We start from the raw sequence: 19,080 nt of genomic DNA on the forward strand, positions 1-19,080 counted from the left end.
TCTTTTTCTTTCTTACCTTTTTTTTTTTCCTTTTTTTTTTAATTTTTTTCTTTTGCGTGCATGCCATAATGTGGCCGCGACGTTAATCCCGAGGACAAACGGAAGAAAGAGTTAAAGAAGCAAAAGGGGTGTCTGGATACACCGGCAACGAGCGACTGTACACGCACTCATTAGAAACCCAATCAAGGTGCGTATACATTACTAGTGACACACAAAAAGAAAGAAGGGGAGAGAAACAACAACAACAAAATACAGAACAAAACGAAGAGGCAGTATCTCTTAGTCGGGGAAGTTGAGAGTGACGGCTTGCAACAAAGAGGGGAGGCGTTACGATGCAGTCTGAGAAGAAGGTGTCCTTTTACCACAAGGTCGGCTCCAACAAGGATCGGGGGCCCACGGTTAGTATCCCGAACATCCCCAAAGTCTTAGACGAGCGGGCCCGCATGAGGCTGCTGTGCGACTATGAGAAGTACGAGCCGGAGCTGCTAAAGCACCACATTGGGACCCCAGAGACAACGCAGACGATTGGACTGAAACTTGTCCTTACGGACTTCGACAGGCGCCTGCCATCAAGCAGCGAGCCGACCATAGCCGAGCGCGAATACGAGGCACGTAGGCGAAACAAAAAGGCCAACAGTCAATTGTCGCCTGCTTTCCCAGCTTCCAAACAGTTATTAAAGCGTGGGGCGGCGGATTCGCAGCTTGCACCAGCCGCAGCATGTGATAGAGCGCGTACAACTACTGTGCCACCCTCGACGTCCCCATCGGCATCTGCTTCGCCGCCAGAAAATGTCTTGCCGCTCCGTCTGCATCGGGGGCGATCCTCGCATGCCTCATGGGTGGCATTCACGACAACACCGTCATTGTCTCCATCGGAGCCAAAGTCGCGGGAAACATCACCGGGAAGAGCCACAGCGGCAACAAGATCGCCATCGAAACAACAAGTATCAATGCAATTGGCGCGGGAAGTATCCCATGGTTCGCAGCCAGAAAAAGGGGAAATGGTGAAGTCGTTGGTGCCGCAAAAACCATTGTACCCTAATTTATCAGTGAAAGACGGTTCTGATACCAGTCCCACAGGAGGAGGAGGAGGAGGAGGAGGAGCGTTGTTCCCTCAAAAGAATGATGGCGTGTTAAATGCGGAGCTCTGTGGGAAATTACTTCGTGTATTGCTTTGCACCCCGCCAGAGTACAGCGAGTCATTTCATTTGAACTTGCGCAATATTGATCTGCGGTGGATGCATGGGACGCGTTACCCTAGCCTTTTTGTGACGTTACACACATGGCGTCCCTTTGAAATCGGTGCCAGCGTTCCTTCAATCAATTCCCCACGCTCTGCTATTGTACTGCTACAGAACGGTATTGAGGTAAATGACTTGATACCGCCCACTTCCATTCAGGAGGATGCGTTGCTTCCGAAAGATCCGGAAATGCGTCAGATGGTGAAATCTATGCGGGCGAAGCGTCGCCGGCGATACTGCGAGGAGTTACTTGAAAACATGCACGAGAAGTATATGGAGTTATGCCGTAGCGTCAAACTAGCCGACGTTGTGAAGGCGTTTAAAGAAGACACTAAGGAAGGGACTTCGGTGGAGTTACCGGCATCCCTTAAAAAGGATCACGAGCGGCGGCGGCGCGCGCTGTTGAAAGAGCGGAAGCGGCTAGAGAAGCAGTTGGTCTTTGCGAGGGATGTGCATGAGCGTCAACTCATAGCAGAGGAGCGACAGCGGCAGGTCGAGGAGGAGATGCGAGCAAAAATGGAGGCGAAGAAGGAAGAGGAGCGACTTGCACATGAGCGGGCGGCGGAGCGTATGGCTCTTCAGCGGCGGAAACTCGGTGAACTTGAGGCCTTTTACCAAAAGAGAATTCAGGAACGTCAGGCGCGAGCGGCTGAGAAAAACGCCCGGCGTTTGGAGGCGCAGAAGCGGCAGATAGAGCAGCGCCAGGAGGAGCGGCAGCGGCTAGCGGAGGAGCGAGAGCAGCGCTTTGAGCGTGTGGCGGAACTGCAGGAGCAGCAGAAGTTGATGATTCGGCAAAAACATAAGGCGAAGGAGGAGAAACTGCAGCTTCTGCAGGAGGGGCAGAGGCGGCGGCAGGAGGAGTTGCATGTGAAGCTGTTGGAACGGGCGGCGAAGTCTGAGGAGCTGCGGGAATTGGCCCGCCAACGGGCTGAGATGCGTGAAGAGAAGGTGCGAAAGGCGGCAGAGGAGCAGCAGCGGAAGGTGGAGGAACGTCTCTCGCGCTTCTACCAAAGCTGTAAGGAGGCACGCGCCCAACGTGCGCTGCAGGAGGAACGGAAGCGGATACGCATGAGTGAAGCGCTCATTATTGCCGCCAACAAAATCAACGTCTTTAAGGAGGAGGCTGCTTTGAAACAGTTGGAGCACGAGAAGTTGTTTGGTGAATTGCAGCGCCAGCGCGAGGCGGATATTTTGACGCGGAGTGAGCGGGAGCACGAGGAAATGGAGGCAAAGTCATTCGCTGTGGCGCGCTCTAAACGCATGACGGAGTTTGGGAAGCTCCAGACGGTGCTGCAGCTTCTCTCCAAGCGCGAGGCAGCGTTAGCGCTTGAGAGGGAGCGTGAGTTGCTGATGCAGGAGACGCGCAAGGCCCGTGAGGCAATGCTGACAGAGCGACACGCATTGAAGGAAGAAATAACTCGCCAGACGAAAACCATGCAGTCATGACCTTTAAAAAGGGAAAAGAGGGAAATAAAGCAAAAAGGAAAGGGCCACAGCTTTTGTGATGTAAAATGAAATGAAATTCACAACACATAAACGTGAATAGGAGCGTGTTTGTGTGCATGTATGCGTGTGACTGAGCGACCAACGGCAAAGAGGGGACACCCTGCATATGTTTATACATTTATGTAAAATGGAGGAGAAGATAAAATTCAAATTTTTTTTTTTTAACTTTTCGTTTTTCTTTTTTCTTTTTTTTCGAGCGAGAGAAAGAAACAAGAAAACTCCCTCAACGCACGCACAGTCACAAAAAAAAAAAAAAAAAAAAACGGAATGAGTCTCTATTTTTTTCAAATTTGCTACTTTCTTTTTTTGTTGTTAATTCATTGTGTTGTTTGGATTAAGTGCTGTTTGACTCTTCTTGTTTTTTCTTTTTTTTTTTTTTTTTTTTGTGATGCTTTCTCTCTTTCTTTCTTTCTTTCTCTCTCTGTGTGTGTGTGTGTGTGTGTACGTGTTTGTATCCTCCTTTGCCTGCGGGAGGTTGACGTCTCTGCAATCTGTTTGACTCTGCCATCGGGAATAAACGAAGTGCATGTATTTGTGTGATGTAAACAGACATGTGAAGTGCGTATTTTGTATTGGCCTCACCAACGGCTTTCTCTCTATTTGATACTTTTGTCTTTGATACCAAAGGAGGAGAGTAACCGACTGAAGGACAAAACAAACAAACAAAGAATAATAGTAATAAAAAAAAAAAAACAGAGGTAGCAAAGAAAGAGGACTGCAGCGTTTGTGTGTTTGTGCCAAAAGGGGCACATTGATGCATACACATATATATTGACATATCCCATTTGAGGTATTTGTCTTTTATTGCATCCACACGGAAAGCCCATGGAGCTTGCAAACGCCTTGACGGCGGCACCGACGCCGATTGTGCGGGCAATTTTTCTTATGATGTCTGCGATGCATGGCGGCGACGCTGGCGACAGGAAGCGATGGACATGTTGCCACGCCAATGGAACGACGGCGGAGAATCTCAGCGCGACAGAGGGATGGCAGACACTGCGTAAAGAAAGCGAAAGAACACCGTCCATGGTAGAGATGCACTATCGCGTGGGCGACACGGGTGACAATAATGTGAAGGTAAAGTGGGTTCCTATGGACGATACGCATTTGGTGCTGATCCTTCAGAACGAAAGCAGCACTTCCGAGTTGCGACAGCCCGTGAGCATTTCAATTTGCACAGAAGAAGAGCCGCTTGTGTCTTATTTACGTGGATCAATCGAGTGGACAGTGGAAAAGGCGGAGACGGCCGTCACACAACTTCGGCCAGCGCTATACGACAGCATTAAAGAGCAGCAACAGCGCTCCTGCAGCAGCAACAAGAACAACAACAATAACGGTGGTGGTGGGGGCGGAAATGAAACGATGGGTTTTACAACACAAACACAGCGGCAGGGATATGAGAGTCGTCAGGAGTATATTCCTGACGCACCTTTTCTCGCGGAGCCTCGGGGTGTTACCAAACCGCTTTTTGCAGAAATGGGGCCGAGACCGCCCGGCTTTCGTTACGGTGAAGGCGACTTGGTGCCTGGCGGCAGCCTCTCTCCGGAGGGTGTCTCGGGTGGTGGGATGAAGCTTGACCCCAAGGCCTTCCACGGCACTGGGGCCATTCCTTGCCGCTATGACCCGATGTTTCCTGGTGATGTGCCGCGTGGGGGCGGTATGTGGGGCCCTGGCCCTGGGCGTGTGTTTCCCGGTGAACCCGACCCAGACAACTTCGCTCCGCCTGGAAATCCAGCCTTCCGTATGGGCTTTGGTCCTGGAGCTGCGGGCGGTCGTGGTGGCTTTGGTGGTGGGTTTCCGCCATTTTCATAGTGCTAAATATATGTATGCATCTGTTGAAAGTGGAGTGTCAGTGCGTAGTGCTTTGCGGATATATTTTTATTTTTATATGAGTTTTTTTTTTTTTTTTTTTCCATCATTATTATTATTATTTTCCGTCGAATCCTTTTTGGATTTCTGAAAGAATCCGCGTTTCTGTGTACGCGTGCAGTAGGCACCTCTCACTGCTTAGTTGGAATGTCTTTTCCTCACTTTAATTTTGCAATTATGGAATGCAGTGATTTTTTTTTTTTTCTCCCCTGTTGTATTCCTTTAAGTGTCGATTGCGATGGTATCGTACAAAGAAGGTGTCACTCGCGACGGCCGTAAGCGCGCCCCGCGGGTTCTTTTTGGGGTGCATACCATCCGGCCTTTCCCGTGGATCCGAGTGGCGCTTGGTGTGGGCGCAATGGCGTACGTGTTTCGGCAGCAGTACCTGGCGCGGTATTACATCTCACCGGAAGAACAGTTCCTGCGCAAGATTGTGGTGGCTCCATACGGTGTCCTTGGAAATCAGATGACGCTGCAGGGTAGCATGGTTCGCGCCGGCAGCGAGCCTGACGAGAATGTCGTTGTTGTGGACTCCGCAGATCTACGTCACATTTTTACGACCGCCGATGGTGCCACAGGGGCCTCGGGAGCCATTTACAACTGGCTGAATTTACGTGGCCCATTCCCGGACGAGGTTGTAAAGGCGGTTTGGCGTGTGTGTGACGCCAAATGGTTCCGGTATGGTAAGAAGAATGCGATTCATGTGATTGGGCCGGACTTTCGTGAAGGCACGTGGTCGGAGCGGGAGGCCGCACTGGAGCTTTCCCGCGCGTACCGTAACGCACTGCACGAGTTTGTGATGAGTGAGGGCGACGTGTTGCGTGTGGCGCCAATTTCTCATGGGGTACACTCAGGGCCACTGTATAGCCAATTGCCGCCCATCACTCAATCCGCCTTGAGCATGGCATTTGAGCAATTGCACATCTTTGATCGGGAGTACCTGTTACGGCAGGACAAGAGTATTGAGCTCTGCATCTTTATGAACAGAGAATGGGACATGTACATGAATGTCTTTAAGAATCAACAAAAGTTGTTGGCGTTTTAGGCTGCTAGAAGGAAAGTGAGGGGAGGGAGAGGAAGAGAGAGAAGAAGCACATGCATCCCACATGATGTGGTGTGGCTGAACCGAGTTGTTCGTGACATCTGTGGTTTGGGTCACTGAAATTATGGTGCATACATCGTGTTGTTGAGTTCCTTCCGCATACACACACACAAACAAACACACATACATACAGTCTCTATTTCCCTCTTTTCCATCTGTCTGCGTGTGTGTTTGTGAGTGAGTGTGTGAAGCAACGCTTCTAGGGTGGTGTGCACACCATCGCAGATGCATGCGTATGCATGACTTATTGCTTACCCACTCGCCGAGGATGAATGCAAAATTTTTTTTTTTTTCTTCCGAACCCCATGTCTTCACGCACATGACTGTTTAGTAGGCATAGGAGTAGTATTAATAGTAGGGACTACTAGGAGTGGACATAATAGTAATTAATAATAATAATAATAACGGCTACGGCAGCGGGCCGTCGTCGTCGTTTTACCAGGACTGGAAGCCAAGGTTGTGGGTGTTGTTGTAATCCATTGCCGCTGTAGGATTTTTTACTTTTACTCAAAAAGGATTGATTCATTGTATTCATTGGCGTCTGGAAATGCTGCGGAGGAGGTTGTTGCCTGAGAGTCATCGTTACGCCTCATGGCCGCTGATTTATGAAACATCGCAGCATGGCATTAAGACATTAGACGTGCGTGAGTACCGCCCGTTGGCGACCCCGATTGAATTCCGCTTTTACCAACGCTACGCCAATCACCCGAATCGGCAGTCCGGCATACAATTTCTTACACACTACAACACCCACCAACGATTCCGTGTCAAAAAGGACTACATCGATTACATGCACTGGGGAAAGGAGCAGGGCCAGGCACGCCTGCCGCATCGTCATCAACGTGTTGCCTTTGACTTTGATGACCAGCTGCACCCCACACGGACGCTTGACAACGAGGGCGACTCCTACGCATGGTGTGCGGAGCAGGATCCCACTTTAGGCCCTCATCCAGACCTGGATGCATCGTTTGATCCAAATCGCCGCGTCTTCTCTCATCCTGAGCATTGGAATAAAATGTTCTCCAAGCGGCGCCCTGGTGAAGGCAGGATTGATTTGCGTGTGCTGCCGTCACAAAGTCTGCTTGGACCGCTCATGGAACAGTCAGACACTCAGGGGGCGGCCTATTTTAGCTACGATAACCGCGGTCACAGTAACGGTAGAGTGCCCGGCCTGAACACTCCCTTCTTTGGTGAGTTTGATCGCAAAATGATGCAGGCCATGTCGAGACCACTCAACGCCGACCGCACCATTACGGGCAATGACGGCCGTTTCTCCAAGACCATCATGATTAATGAACCAAAAACGCATCAGGCCCTGAGTGGAAAGACGGCTAGTGAGTTGAGCGTTGAAATTGACATAGCGACAAACGCTGTGCACTCGAAGCTCACTGTTCTGGAGGCGGCCCAATCCGGGCTGACAAACTACTTCTGTGGTGGTCTCAACTTTGAGATGCTTGGTTTTGACCTCCATATGGCAGAGATGTTGCGGGAAAAGGCGAGGGCCATTCTTAACGGTGTTGCAAGCGTCTCTTCCACTTCTGTGATGGTCACGGCAACTTCTGTTCCTACCAAAGCGCAGGAGCGCGAGGTGGGGCAGCTGCTTCGGGATGCATTGCGGTATGAGGATCGTGTGGATGATGCAATTCGTCAACATGCCTCACTTATATGGCGGGTCTATACTGCCCCGCGTCCATTGATGGCACTGACAAATGGTAAATGTCGGGGTACGGGCTGCGGGGTATCGCTTTACTCCAAGTACTGTGCTCTCAAGGATGCATCGGAGTTTATCTTTGACGGTCCAAATCTGGGCATTACTCCATATGGTGGTCTTACACGTTTGCTTGCACGTCCCGAAACTTCATTGAAGTATCCAGGCCTTGCAGAGTTTATTATGTTGACTGGGACTTCCCTTTTTGCAGGCGATGCACTTCGTCTTGGCTGGACCGATCTCTTTACGACCCTGCCAGACATGAGCTACCACATTAAGGATTGGTTTGACACCACAGAACATATGCACAATGATGCGGTTGCCTGGCAGCTGGGGCATCTTCTTGAGACATGTTTCAAGATGAAAGAGGCGCACTCATCGGCGATGGAGCGTGTTGCCATTACTCCTGTGCGGGCACGCTGGATTGAGGATTCCTTTGCGGATCAACCTTCTGTTAACCACATCATTAACACCCTGAGCGAAATTGAGCGTCTACCTATCACGGCAAAGCAAAACACGTGCGATCAAACGCGGTGTACGCCATATACCCTTACGAGTGTCGAGGCTGGGATATCCAAGTTGGAGAAGCATCGCCTACGGTATACCCACTCCCCGTGGGACATTACACCCCCAGAAGATGAGGTGGCGCTTCAACACGCATCAGAAATATTTAACGCATATGTACTGGAGCGTCGTGGTACATTTAATGTTGTGGTTCATAGAGATACAGAGAAACTGGCCGCCTGGAATCGCCAACGGCAAGAGGAATATCACGCCTATCGTAGTTTACGTGCTGCACCTCATCCACGTCATGTTTACGCTCGTCTGGAGGGTTGCGAGGGAAAATTGGTTTCCTTTGATTTTGTTTTTTCTCTACAAGAAAAACAGAAGGATCAAAGGGGTGGGAATAAAGAAGGGGAGGAATTACAACAAACCGCATGCCTTGATGCATTGAAGAGACATGTGCTAACCTCCTTTGGTATGCCGGATGATCGCGACATTGAGCTAGGCTGGTATTTACCTACCCTGGACACATGTCCCATCCACAATGATGTAGAACTCATGCAGTTGCTTCATGCGGATCCCGGCATTGAGGATCCAAAGGCGCAGTTAAAATACCCACCCATCTACTTTATCGTGAAACGTAACTCTCTCTATTTCTCTGAATGGGCGTATGCTGTAAAGCATCAGCTGTTACTTCAGTCACCCTTTGCACTACGGGCAGCGTACGAGATGTTACTTGAGGTACGTGGGGATGGATCGGCTGAGCGTGTTATGCCCTTGGCGGAGTCACTAGCAACAGAGTTTAAATATATTTCACGACTTCTTCGGCGACCAGACTTTTACCGTGTGGGTGTGCACACTGACAAATCTGCGGAGGCGTGGGAGGAGATTCGAGAGGAGCGTCAACGCAATTTACATAAGACACACCAACCAACTCGACCATTGCCTGACTTTGAAGACGTATTTGAGCGTAATGTTGAGATTGATGGTCACCGATTCCTCCTACGGCCTCGTTGGAGCCCACGCACTTTGCAAGAAGTCTTAGATGTGGATGTGATGCGACTACACACCTCTTTGGCGTACCAGGACGAGGGTATTGCCCCGCTGCATGTTCCTACACAGTGTGCCAAGGCAAACCGTATTAGTGATATGGTGGAGGATGCAGGTGGCTTGGAGGTGGTGCCTGGACTTGGCGAGTTGGACGCCAAGGGAACCCCTTTGGTGCCGCCGCTGCAATCCAATGCTCATGTGCCCCAAAATGTCAGTTTCTACGAAATGGCGCGGCACCCATGGGAGGATGCAGCTTCATCTTGGCGACGTGACGGCTTTACTGAAGGGTCGCTGGCAAATTATGAGGCGCAGTACCGTGCAGCGGAACGTGCCGTGTACGACGAAGAGGGTCGCGGAGGACATAATTATTGGCCTTCTCGTGAGGCATCGGAGGGTGTGACAAGCGAGGAAAAAGACGCCGCTCTTCTACTAGAGCGTCTCTTTAAACCGCTTGAGGAGGCCTTATCGGGGGTTGAACCATGGGCTCGTAATCTGCGTCGCAGCGCAAGCGATGGGAAGCTGGGATACAAGACAGAGATTGCAACACCCGAGGAGAAGATCTACGACGACGAGTACTACCGCTGGTTTATTCAGCCCGGTCACCACCCGAACCCAACGGGCCTTACCAACGTTCACAAGGGCTCTTCAACGCAGCAAGGCTCTGATGCCGCGGAGTTTGAACGTATCTGGCGCCATGTGGTTTCCGGTGTTGATGGTAGGAATGCGTCAGATGAGGCAGAAACAGCAGCAGAGGATGGAGAGGAGGAGGGTGACACACAAGTGAACGAGAAGGACCCTGTTGTGCCAAATGATGAGGAGGAGGGCGTCTAACCATAAATGGCTGTTAGGTGAACTTTGAGAGAATGAGAGAAGGGCTGACCATTGGGCTGCATAACGATGAGGTGAAACATGGCTTTTATTGTTATTGTTATTTTTATTGTGTGGAAACAAGGGTAAGCTGTTGCAAAAAAAAAAAAAAAAAAAAAAAAAAATGGAGATCGGAAGCCCAAATACAACAACAACAACAAAAAAAAAAAAAGACGGGAAAAGAAAGAACTGCATCAAAGGCAACCTTCCTTTTTTATTTTATTCTTTTCATTATTTTGTATTTTGCCTCCTATTTTTATTATCATTACAATTACATTAATTGGTGAATATGCCACACGCATGGCGTTCAATAGATATGTGCATATCCTTTTTTTTTTTTTTTTTACTTTTAGTTACTGTTTATATATATATATATATATTTATTTATTTATTTTCCCTATCATCCTTGTTTCCTCATTCATTCCCTTGTCATGCGCCTACTCTTTTTTTTTTTTTTTTGTGTGTGGGGTCTGTTAGGTGGAGCAAAGAGTGAGGCGAAGGCAGGTCAAATCATTCACGCACACGCACACGCACACAGAACATCTCTACAAGACACGTAAATATGGTGGCGGTTCGTGCAAAGGTCGGTTCCCGCGGTTTTGTCCGCCAGAAGCAGCTGGCGAAGGGAAAGAAGGTGTTCAAGATTGACTGCACCATTCCCGCCAATGACGGCATTTTCAGCGAGGAGATTCTCGGCAACTTTGAGCAGTACTTTCAGGAGAATGTGAAGTTGAATGGCCGCAAGGGGAAGCTGACGGAGAAGGTACGCGTTGGCCTGCGCAACAATGTCCTCACGATTGCGACGACGATGGCCTACCGCAAGAAGTACTTCAAGTACCTCACGAAGAAGTTTCTCAAGAAGAAGGATCTCCGTGACTGGATCCGCATCCTCGCCAGAGGGAAGGACACCTACCAGCTGAAGTACTTCAACATCCAGGATCAGGAGGAGGCGTAGGACGTGTGACACGGTGGTGTGGATGGGGGAGAGTAGCGCTTTGTCCCCGTACACCTTTCTGCGGATGTCTTCTTTCTTTCTTTTTTCCTTTGGTTGTTCGTCTCTGCTCGGCCTTTTTATTTATTTATTTATTTATTTATTTATTTCCATGGCGGAAAAAACAAAAAATAACAACAAAAAAAAACACACACACAGCGGCGACATAAGTTAGTAAATATTCCTTCATTTCCGTCAATACTCACATTTGTTATTATTTATTTGTTTGCTTGGGTTCTCGGGGACATGTGTTGTTAACTTTTTCTTTTTTTTTTTTCTTCTTGTGGGGATTTTTTAGTTGTTGCTCTTGTGGCGGCTGGGAGGAGGGGGCGAAAAAGGAAAATAAAGAACAGGACATCGCAAAAGAAGGAGGGAGGCGTGCCGGCTGTCAGGCAGCTGCAACAGTAACTCTCTGGGCCCATCCACGTGGACAGACAGGGAGTCAAAAGGAGTCGTGTGGACACCGTTTTAAACGCGGAGTTTTGAGCTTTAGTAGTGGCGTTTTATTTGTCCCAACATGCTTCGCCGCACCTCTCTCGCGTGCAGCTACAGAGCCTCGCTCGAGCTGGACCGCATCCGCAGCATGCTTCGTGGCCGGGCGCGTCTCGAGCGGAAGGTTGGACTAAAGCGTTTGTTTTTTCTCATGCGTACGCAAACTCGGTACCGGGTGGAGCAGCAGTCCCATTGGAACCGGGCGATTGTGCGAAAAAATGTAGACAGCGCTGCCCGCGAGCATGGCACCGGGTGGGCGCAGCTGCGCAACGAGTTTGGACGGCAAAACATATTGCTGCTTCCCCGCTCCCAACAGATGCTTGCGCAGTATGAGCCATTGGCGTTTCGCGCGGTTGTCGAGCTTTGTGCCTCGCGCATTCCACCGCCCCCACCGCCGGTGTTTACAAAGGTGCCGGAGGAAGCTTACATGCCGCGATCCAACAATCCACAGGAGTCTCATCCGGCCGCCAGAGTGGAGTTACGACGTGGCGTGGAGCGCGTGCTGCAGTGTGCTCCGTCCAAGTTGCGGGAGGCTGTGCACGGCGATGCCGACAGGCTGATGGAGGCCTGGAAGGAGTTTGATGTTGCGGCAGGAGGAGGAAAAAAGTGAGTTTTATGGCAATCACACAGAGGGAGAGGGAGAGAGTGCGAAGGAAGTGCGGTGAAGTTTTTTTTAGAGAGAAACAAACAAACCAAAAAAAAAAAAAAACAATAAAACCGTGTAGGTGTAAATATTGTACGCATACCTGTGCGGGTGACCTTTTTGCCAGCGTGGTTGGGTTACAAGGGCACTTCTTCTTAAGAAGTGGAAAAATTTTTTTGCCTTCTTTTTTTTTTCTTCTTGTTGTTTTGAAGCCTGAGGAGGAGGGGGAAATCTTTTTTTGTGTGTGTTTGTGCTTCTCCGTGGGCAGGTGAGTCCTGTAGGAAGAGAAGAAGGAATTTCCTTTTCCTGTCCCAGAGACAGAAGGGAAAAGGAAAGAAACCCAAAGCGATAGAAAAGCTTATGTATGTTCCGTTTTGGGGCCCAAAGTCAAATATGGAAAAAGGAATTCGTGGCGCATGCCTCAGGAGCCTCTGCGTTTACTGCCCCACTCTTTCGGAGGGGAAGGAGGAGCGTGCGATGGACAACATTCTCTTTTATTACCCCCCACATGTTGCCGCGAATGCACAGATGAACCAGGTTGGCTTTTGTATTGGCGCGGCGTGTCTGGTGGAGCGATTTGGGGCAACGCGGCCTCCCGACAGGATTCAAACAAGCCATGGTACCACGACGCTGTGCAATCCGTTTCCTAATTTATGGATTGCTGTTGAAACAACGGCAGTATATGAGAGCTTTGCTGTGCTGCCTGTGATTCGGCGTGGATTTGAGGTCTTTGTCTTTCGACATGGCTGGAAAACAATTTCAGCGCTTGTATCCCCCGATGTTGGATCAGCGGAGGTCCTTGAAGCGCGCAAAGCACTGGAAAACTTTTACGGGAATTTTACCGTATTTCTGGAAACGCGCATTTTAGTTGTTGACATTCATGAAAGCATCCGTACGGCGAGGAGCATGACGCCTTCATCCCTCTCCGCATTTGGAACAACAGGAACAGCCGTGGGAAGTGAAAGGGTGAGCACAGAGCGATGGAAGAGGCGCTGGGCAGTACTGGCATTCACAGAGAGTCTTCTTGCTTTTTCCGTTTTTATGCGTTCGACACCGCGTGCGGTACAGTCTACGTGTCATGGTCTGGCTTATCGCTACTTATCATTTCTTTCGGCAGGAAGAGTTCGGAATAGTCTTCAAGGCAGTAGGTGCAGCAACAACAATAGTAAAAACAAGAATCATGTCATTGACCGCTTTTATAATCAATCATCTCGCACGGTTGGCTGGGGAGAAGAGTACAAGGGCATAGCTTCCACCACCGTCAGTGCTGCTACACTGACAAAAAATGCCGAAGAAAGTCTATTGTGGACTTGTTGCCAGTACATTGTGTTTGTAAGTGAGACATTGAAGGTGGTTGTCTTTAACGCCGCACCGGTCGTTGTGTCGAGGCTTTTATGCCTTTTATTAATGGAGCCTGGTCTGACGGATTTTGACATCTTTACGGAAAGTGGTCACTCGCGTTGCTGCATCTCTCATGCGTCAGGCATTACTGTTGTTTTTTTGATCAATGCCGATGTTTACAGATCTATGCATCAGACCATTTTGGAGGTTTGCAAGGCGCTTGCAGTTGATATTGCAGAATACTTGACGAGTGGTACGTGTACCCTGACCCGTGGGGGCCTTGTTGACCAAAGTGAGATGCAGCAATTGGCGCTGACGCCTCTCAATCCCTCACATCGTACCGCTGCTGAATTTTTTTCTACGGTGTCACATCTACCGAAATTGCGTGAGATGAATTTGACATTTCAGTGGACCGTATGGCACAATGGCTTGATCATCGGATCACAAATGCATGAGTACCCCCGTGGTGTGCGCACATTGCTCTCAGGCATGTTACGTGCGCTCACGAGAGAACTATCCAGAAAGACGGGGGGCGTGAAAGGAATTTGTGATGTGGATTCTGCTAATAATCATCACGTTTGCTCTTGCGGGATTTTCGAGGAGGGCGATGTTCTCTCCTCATGCATGCAGTTGCCGTCTGCAGCGAAGGAGTTGTGGATGCCGCTGTCCGACGCATCTTGGCTTTGCGTTTCGCGAAGGTATCATCACGTCGGTGGGGTAGTGTTTTACAATCCTGCTCCATTGAAGAGTTGCTTTGAAGCCACATCCGAGTTGTTTCCGTGCATGTCGTTTCTGCTGTAGGTTTTCTTTTTGTTGTTGATTTTGTTGTTTGTGTCTATTTTTGGTATGCTTTTTTTTTTTTTTTTTTGTCGCTGCAACGGTTTGTTTTTGCCTCAGTGATGCCTTCTTGTATTTACTTATATGTACCTATTTTTATTTACCTTCAGTGACTTTTCTTTTGTTTCTCTCCATTGTTTCTTTTTTTTTTCTCACTATATGTATATTATGTATGTACTGCCCGTGTCATTTATCACGTTTGAAGATTGGGTTGGCGTGTTTGGTCAAATGCCACAATGTGACGTCGATGCACCGCAGTTCCTTGCGAAGTGGCGGGCGGCGGCGGCAGGGATGCCTGTACACCGGAATTTGGGTGAGTTATGCTCTACCATGAAGGGCTCCGTCCGTGAGGATGGGGAGTGCGGCGTGGACGCGTCTTCATTTGTTCATGGAAGGAGACTGTGAGTGTAGGCTTATTGCGTAACTTATTTGTTGGAGATGGTGGTGAAGGCAGCGCAGTACGTCTTCTCTCCAGTCACTCAGGTCTCGAAGCATGCGATGTGTTGCGGAGTGACGTTGTCTCCTTCACAAGTGAAATTTAAACTTTTTTTCAGTATGGCCGAGTTTGCTATGTGGTTGTACGACAAGTAAAATATCAGTGGGGCGTGAAATTTACTCCTCGCGTTATAGTCGTGTTATGATTCTGCTTTCCAGTCTTGGAGTTGTGGCAGGGTTGCGGTTTTGCCACACGGTTGTTGTGCGCGGAAGCCGGAGTTCATGCACCCCTATTGTAATTTTGTCTGCATCCTCCCCCACTTCATTTCTGCAGGATGCATCGAAAGAAGTGACTCAGCGATATGCGTCAAGTTGGCTTCGGGGCGGGGCTGGAAGGAAATAACATCAGAGCTAAGGCGTCCTCGCACTCTGTTAATTTGTTAATCTCAGGGGCTGCTTACACGGATGTTTTCATTTTTTCTTTGCTCTGTTTCTTATGCATTTTCCTAATGTTTCCACCACCCCTTCTTTGTTTGTTGTTGTTGTTGTTGCGCGTTGGCCTGCAGTGCAGTCAGTGGGGAGTGAAGCGATGAGGTAACGATGGACGCGTCCTGCATACTATTCATTATTGTTAATTATTATTAATGCTAGTTTTTATTTTTTATTTTTTACTTGAATCGGAGTTTCCGTGCTGGTGTTTGTTTGGTGGTTTAGCCTCCGGTTGATGGGAAACAACAGCAACAACAACACAGGAAGAGCGACGCAAGAAAGGAGGGAGGGGGAGACATGTCTTCCACGTTTCCCATTGTTCCCGGTTACGACGGCCCCTGGTCACTGAAGGACTTTCTGCAGCGATACTTCTTTGTGCGGCTGCGCTTTGAAGCGTCGCCACCGACGTGTTTTGTACCGCCCAACAATGAGAGGGTTCTCTTTGTGCGCCCAACGGGTGGCTTCGCCGTGGTGATGTACGCCTCTCTGAGCGCACCACCACCACCACCACCGCCGCCAGCACCACTGTTGGTGACGACAGGGGAGGGGGAATTTGCATCTAAAGGACATGACTTGTTGCCGCGAGCGACATCTTTGACGCCACACGGGAGGCCTTTGACGTCATCGCTGCTACGATTTCCCTTTTGGAATTCTCTTTTCACTCAGTTAGGACCCGCGGCTGTCAGTTTCATTTTAGCCTGGTGCCCTGTTGTGGTGCAGTTTGAACCAAATGGCGGGGGACTGCAGGTTTTGGGCCCTCCGCTGAAGAATGCCGTACCGCGGGCGGTAAATCGACAGCGAGGCCCCGGTTGGACGGGATCACGCAAGATGGGGCGTTACGAGAGAAATGCACAGCATCGCATCTTACAAGGGAGTCCTTCTGAATCGCTGATCTCATCGCTCTATCGTCTGAATGTTTCTCGTCTCCCGTTGATTGGGGAGGCGCCTCTTTGTACCTTTGCGGAAATCGATCGTAGAGTGAATCCAAGACTTTCAAAATTATGGCAGGAGCATCACGGTGGTATGGGTGCTGCGCCATCATCATGTCGCTGCTCGGTTACTGCGGGGGCTGTTCCAATGCCATGTGCAGATGCTTGCAGCGTCTTGGCTGTGTCAAGGGAATTGGTTCACCTTGTGTTTCCCTACACTCTCTCCATCAACGTTGATGGAGACAACACTGTGAAAATGGCGTCTGTGGAGCGGCATCTTACACATGTTCTTCACTGTGTTTTGAGTGGTGTGTGTCAAATGAATTTTCGCGGTGCGGCGATCAAACATACTGGGTTTCTGGAGGAGCGCAGTCTTTCTTTTAACCATGTCCGCCCCCGTGGAGAGGCCGGGGCGTGTGCGGCTTTCCCTGTATCGGAACTCACCGTGCCTGAAACCATTATGACATCATACCTTCACAGTTTACTGGGTGGAATCTGGTGGCGTGCACCGCAAGCTACAGAGCGGGTGAACTTTTGGGGAGAGGCATTGGTGCTGGAAAGGCTGTGCGCTATCACCTTGAGTTGGCTGCAATGTGGGCGACACGAAAATTTTCCACTCAGTCACTTTCTGCATCAGATACCTGTTGCGAAGCTTCCATGGTTGCGTGGCTTCTACACCCGAGGCTCTGGGCGCAGGCGACGGTCCATGATTCAGCAGCGGGTGCTCCTTCAATTTTTTTTTTTTCTGTTTCAGCATGTGGTGCCGTTTTTGGTGCGAAGTTCGTTCCATGTGACGTGGTCATCGAAAAAACCCAATGCGTTTTTATTCATACCGAAATCGGTGTGGATCCGCCTCGTCAGTCGTGAACTGCGACAAGTCTGTCTTCGACGCCGGCGAAGAACGAAGAGGGAGAGAGACGGTGATGGTGCCCCGCAGCCGATGGCACTGCCGCCCATGGCGTTGGAGCGACTGACCTCAGATAACATTGTGGGATTGAAGATACCACCTGGAAAAGACGCCGTCCCCGCTGGAACTACCGCTGCTCCGTTGTTATACTCATCCATTCGGTTTCTGTTGGACCAACGCAAGTTGCGCCCCATCGCACGAGTTCGGTTTGCCAACGCGCGGTGGTTGCTGAAAATGGCCGATGGGTTGTGTTCGCCAGCAACACCATCCGTTTGCAATTTCTCTGGCAGGGCGGTGGCATCCACGACCCAAACTAAGAGAAGTAGTGCAGTTTCTCCCAACGCCACGGTCCTGCGGGGGGCACTCCGTTGTCTTCTTGCAGGTCTGGCGGAGCAACGCGTCGGATCGTCGCTGGTGAAGTTTACAAATATTTCTCATCAGGATGAATACGCCGAGGTGCGCTCTTTCGTCGAGGGTGCACGAAACTTTTTTCACCATCCGTTGCTTGCATCCACTCCAGTGCCTTCTGCCGCCCCGGTGGAAAGCAGTGCTGTGGTGACGATGGTACGCGGGGACGCGGCGAGGTGTTACGATTGTCTTCCTCAAGAGGCGGTGATGAATACTGTCAGGCGTCTTCTCCCTCATGAGTTCTACCACACGTTGTCCTTCACAGCCGTTGCCCCATTGGCCGGTGGGAGAGGGACTGCCAACGTGGAGGAAGTGGGTGGACAAGGATGGAAAAGGGCCGAAGAGGACGCACCAAGCGTCGGGGTATTACTGCACCGGCGTGTGAAGTTGCAGACGGTTTCCGGGAAGTGTGTCCAAAATGGAACGCTTCCAGGTATTCCAAAGGGATGGATTATGTACGAAGAGCCCACACCACCATCTGAGTCCGTGATGCGTGGAGATGAAATGCGGACAGTTTTGGGGCAGCACCTGCAGAAACATCTTGTGGTCATCGAAGGCAGACTTTACTCGCAGGGAGTGGGAATAACACAAGGCTCTGCAGTAGCCATGCTGCTCTGCGACATACTTCTTGAAACGGTGGATCATTCTCTGTCAAATATTCTTTCACAACATGAAGAGCCAGCGCTGCTTTTACGACGAGTGGATGATGTCTTGGTGGTTACGCTTTCTCCTGTGGCGGCTGCTAGATGTGATGTGGCGTTGCGCCATGGATGGCCTGAGGTGGGATTTTTTTGCCAAGATGAAAAGCTACGATGTACGACGGTTGCACTTATTCCGTGGTGTGGTCTGCTGTGGAATCCGCAAACGTTGGAGTTTTCTGTGGAGTGGAGACGTTTATCGTCACTACTTCCACACATCGCCTCACGTCCAATGACGGGAAATGAGCCGCTGCATTGCTCTCTGCGATTGATGAGTATTTTATGTCTTCGCACACCACTGACGGTGCTTTGCCGTCGCATAAACACGAAGACCCGTGTGGTGCAGACGCTTTGCGAGATTGGGTTTCTCTGGTCACGCTTCTTCTTAAAGAAGCTCCTGCAGAACGCCATGTTTATCAGACCGCACGTGCGGGTGCTGCTTCGGCCTCTCGCATTGGCCATTGCATCGCTGCGCCGATTAATTAGGCGCCAAAAAGGATACCTGGAGCGTCTTGGCTCCTTCTGTGATGTAACGGACGAGGAAATCCGGCTCTGCGTCCTGTTCACTCTGCATCACACTCTTCAGGAATGGTTGCCGCGGATGATTTCCCAAATACGGCGGCGCAGGGAAGGGTTAAAGCAGTTTTTTCTCCTGATATCAGCTCTTGTGCGACGTAAAATGAGGGCGGCGCTTTTGATGGACGGTGCGTCTTGTGAAGGGGATGATGAACACATCGCTGCTAGTCGCGGCGGTAGTCATGGCGTTGCAGCAGCAGCTGCTGTTAATGAAGATGATGACGTGGGTAAGCTTCTGCTGGCTGAGGGTGATGATACAGTCATTGTGCGAGCACTCGCTGCCGTGCGATTTCCCCCCTCACGTGCATTCACGCACGGGGAGAATTTGTGGCGGCTCTCAGAGGATCCAACAGGAGGAAGATTGAAAAATAAAAAGATTCTGTTGCCGACCGTTTTGAAGTGAGTGTTTTTTTTTTTTTTTTTTTTGAATTTGAAGGTTGCTTGCGAATATATATTTTTTGTTTTACACTTTTCTTGGCTTTTCTAT

The 19,080-nt window shown here is 50.0% G+C and overlaps 8 protein-coding genes across 8 annotated transcripts, besides 17 other annotated features; all 8 read left to right on the forward strand.

Moving 5' to 3' along the window:
• Positions 1-54: part of a sequence feature (T-rich) that runs on past the window's edge.
• Positions 1-19,080: part of a sequence feature (heterozygous, Esmeraldo-like haplotype) that runs on past both edges of the window.
• Tc00.1047053510719.120 (hypothetical protein, conserved) lies at positions 333-2,687 on the forward strand (the record flags this gene model as incomplete). Its single annotated transcript, XM_814098.1, has 1 exon — positions 333-2,687. The coding sequence occupies one exon, from the start codon at positions 333-335 to the stop codon at positions 2,685-2,687; it is 2,355 nt and encodes a 784-aa protein (XP_819191.1).
• Positions 1,079-1,104: a microsatellite.
• Positions 2,899-2,940: a sequence feature (T-rich).
• Positions 2,990-3,010: a microsatellite.
• Positions 3,106-3,168: a sequence feature (CT-rich).
• Positions 3,170-3,200: a microsatellite.
• Positions 3,573-4,559, forward strand: Tc00.1047053510719.130 (hypothetical protein, conserved; the record flags this gene model as incomplete). Its single annotated transcript, XM_814099.1, has 1 exon — positions 3,573-4,559. The coding sequence occupies one exon, from the start codon at positions 3,573-3,575 to the stop codon at positions 4,557-4,559; it is 987 nt and encodes a 328-aa protein (XP_819192.1).
• Positions 4,621-4,681: a sequence feature (T-rich).
• Positions 4,855-5,661, forward strand: Tc00.1047053510719.140 (hypothetical protein, conserved; the record flags this gene model as incomplete). Its single annotated transcript, XM_814100.1, has 1 exon — positions 4,855-5,661. The coding sequence occupies one exon, from the start codon at positions 4,855-4,857 to the stop codon at positions 5,659-5,661; it is 807 nt and encodes a 268-aa protein (XP_819193.1).
• Positions 5,815-5,850: a microsatellite.
• Positions 6,095-6,123: a microsatellite.
• Tc00.1047053510719.150 (hypothetical protein, conserved) lies at positions 6,266-9,811 on the forward strand (the record flags this gene model as incomplete). The annotated part of the gene is made up of 1 exon (XM_814101.1): positions 6,266-9,811. The coding sequence occupies one exon, from the start codon at positions 6,266-6,268 to the stop codon at positions 9,809-9,811; it is 3,546 nt and encodes a 1,181-aa protein (XP_819194.1).
• Positions 9,946-9,972: a microsatellite.
• Positions 10,059-10,114: a sequence feature (T-rich).
• Positions 10,207-10,241: a microsatellite.
• Tc00.1047053510719.160 (60S ribosomal protein L22, putative) lies at positions 10,410-10,802 on the forward strand (the record flags this gene model as incomplete). Its single annotated transcript, XM_814102.1, has 1 exon — positions 10,410-10,802. One exon carries the CDS (start codon positions 10,410-10,412, stop codon positions 10,800-10,802), a length of 393 nt encoding a protein of 130 aa, XP_819195.1.
• Positions 10,918-10,948: a microsatellite.
• Tc00.1047053510719.170 (hypothetical protein, conserved) lies at positions 11,356-11,940 on the forward strand (the record flags this gene model as incomplete). Its single annotated transcript, XM_814103.1, has 1 exon — positions 11,356-11,940. The coding sequence occupies one exon, from the start codon at positions 11,356-11,358 to the stop codon at positions 11,938-11,940; it is 585 nt and encodes a 194-aa protein (XP_819196.1).
• On the forward strand, positions 12,334-14,115 carry Tc00.1047053510719.180 (hypothetical protein, conserved; the record flags this gene model as incomplete). The annotated part of the gene is made up of 1 exon (XM_814104.1): positions 12,334-14,115. The coding sequence occupies one exon, from the start codon at positions 12,334-12,336 to the stop codon at positions 14,113-14,115; it is 1,782 nt and encodes a 593-aa protein (XP_819197.1).
• Positions 14,101-14,181: a sequence feature (T-rich).
• On the forward strand, positions 15,373-18,996 carry Tc00.1047053510719.200 (telomerase reverse transcriptase, putative; the record flags this gene model as incomplete). Its single annotated transcript, XM_814105.1, has 1 exon — positions 15,373-18,996. One exon carries the CDS (start codon positions 15,373-15,375, stop codon positions 18,994-18,996), a length of 3,624 nt encoding a protein of 1,207 aa, XP_819198.1.
• Positions 15,569-15,601: a microsatellite.
• Positions 19,000-19,019: a microsatellite.

This window comes from Trypanosoma cruzi, genomic scaffold (assembly GCF_000209065.1).
Source record: "Trypanosoma cruzi strain CL Brener 1047053516817 genomic scaffold, whole genome shotgun sequence".
Classification (NCBI taxonomy): domain Eukaryota; phylum Euglenozoa; class Kinetoplastea; order Trypanosomatida; family Trypanosomatidae; genus Trypanosoma; species Trypanosoma cruzi.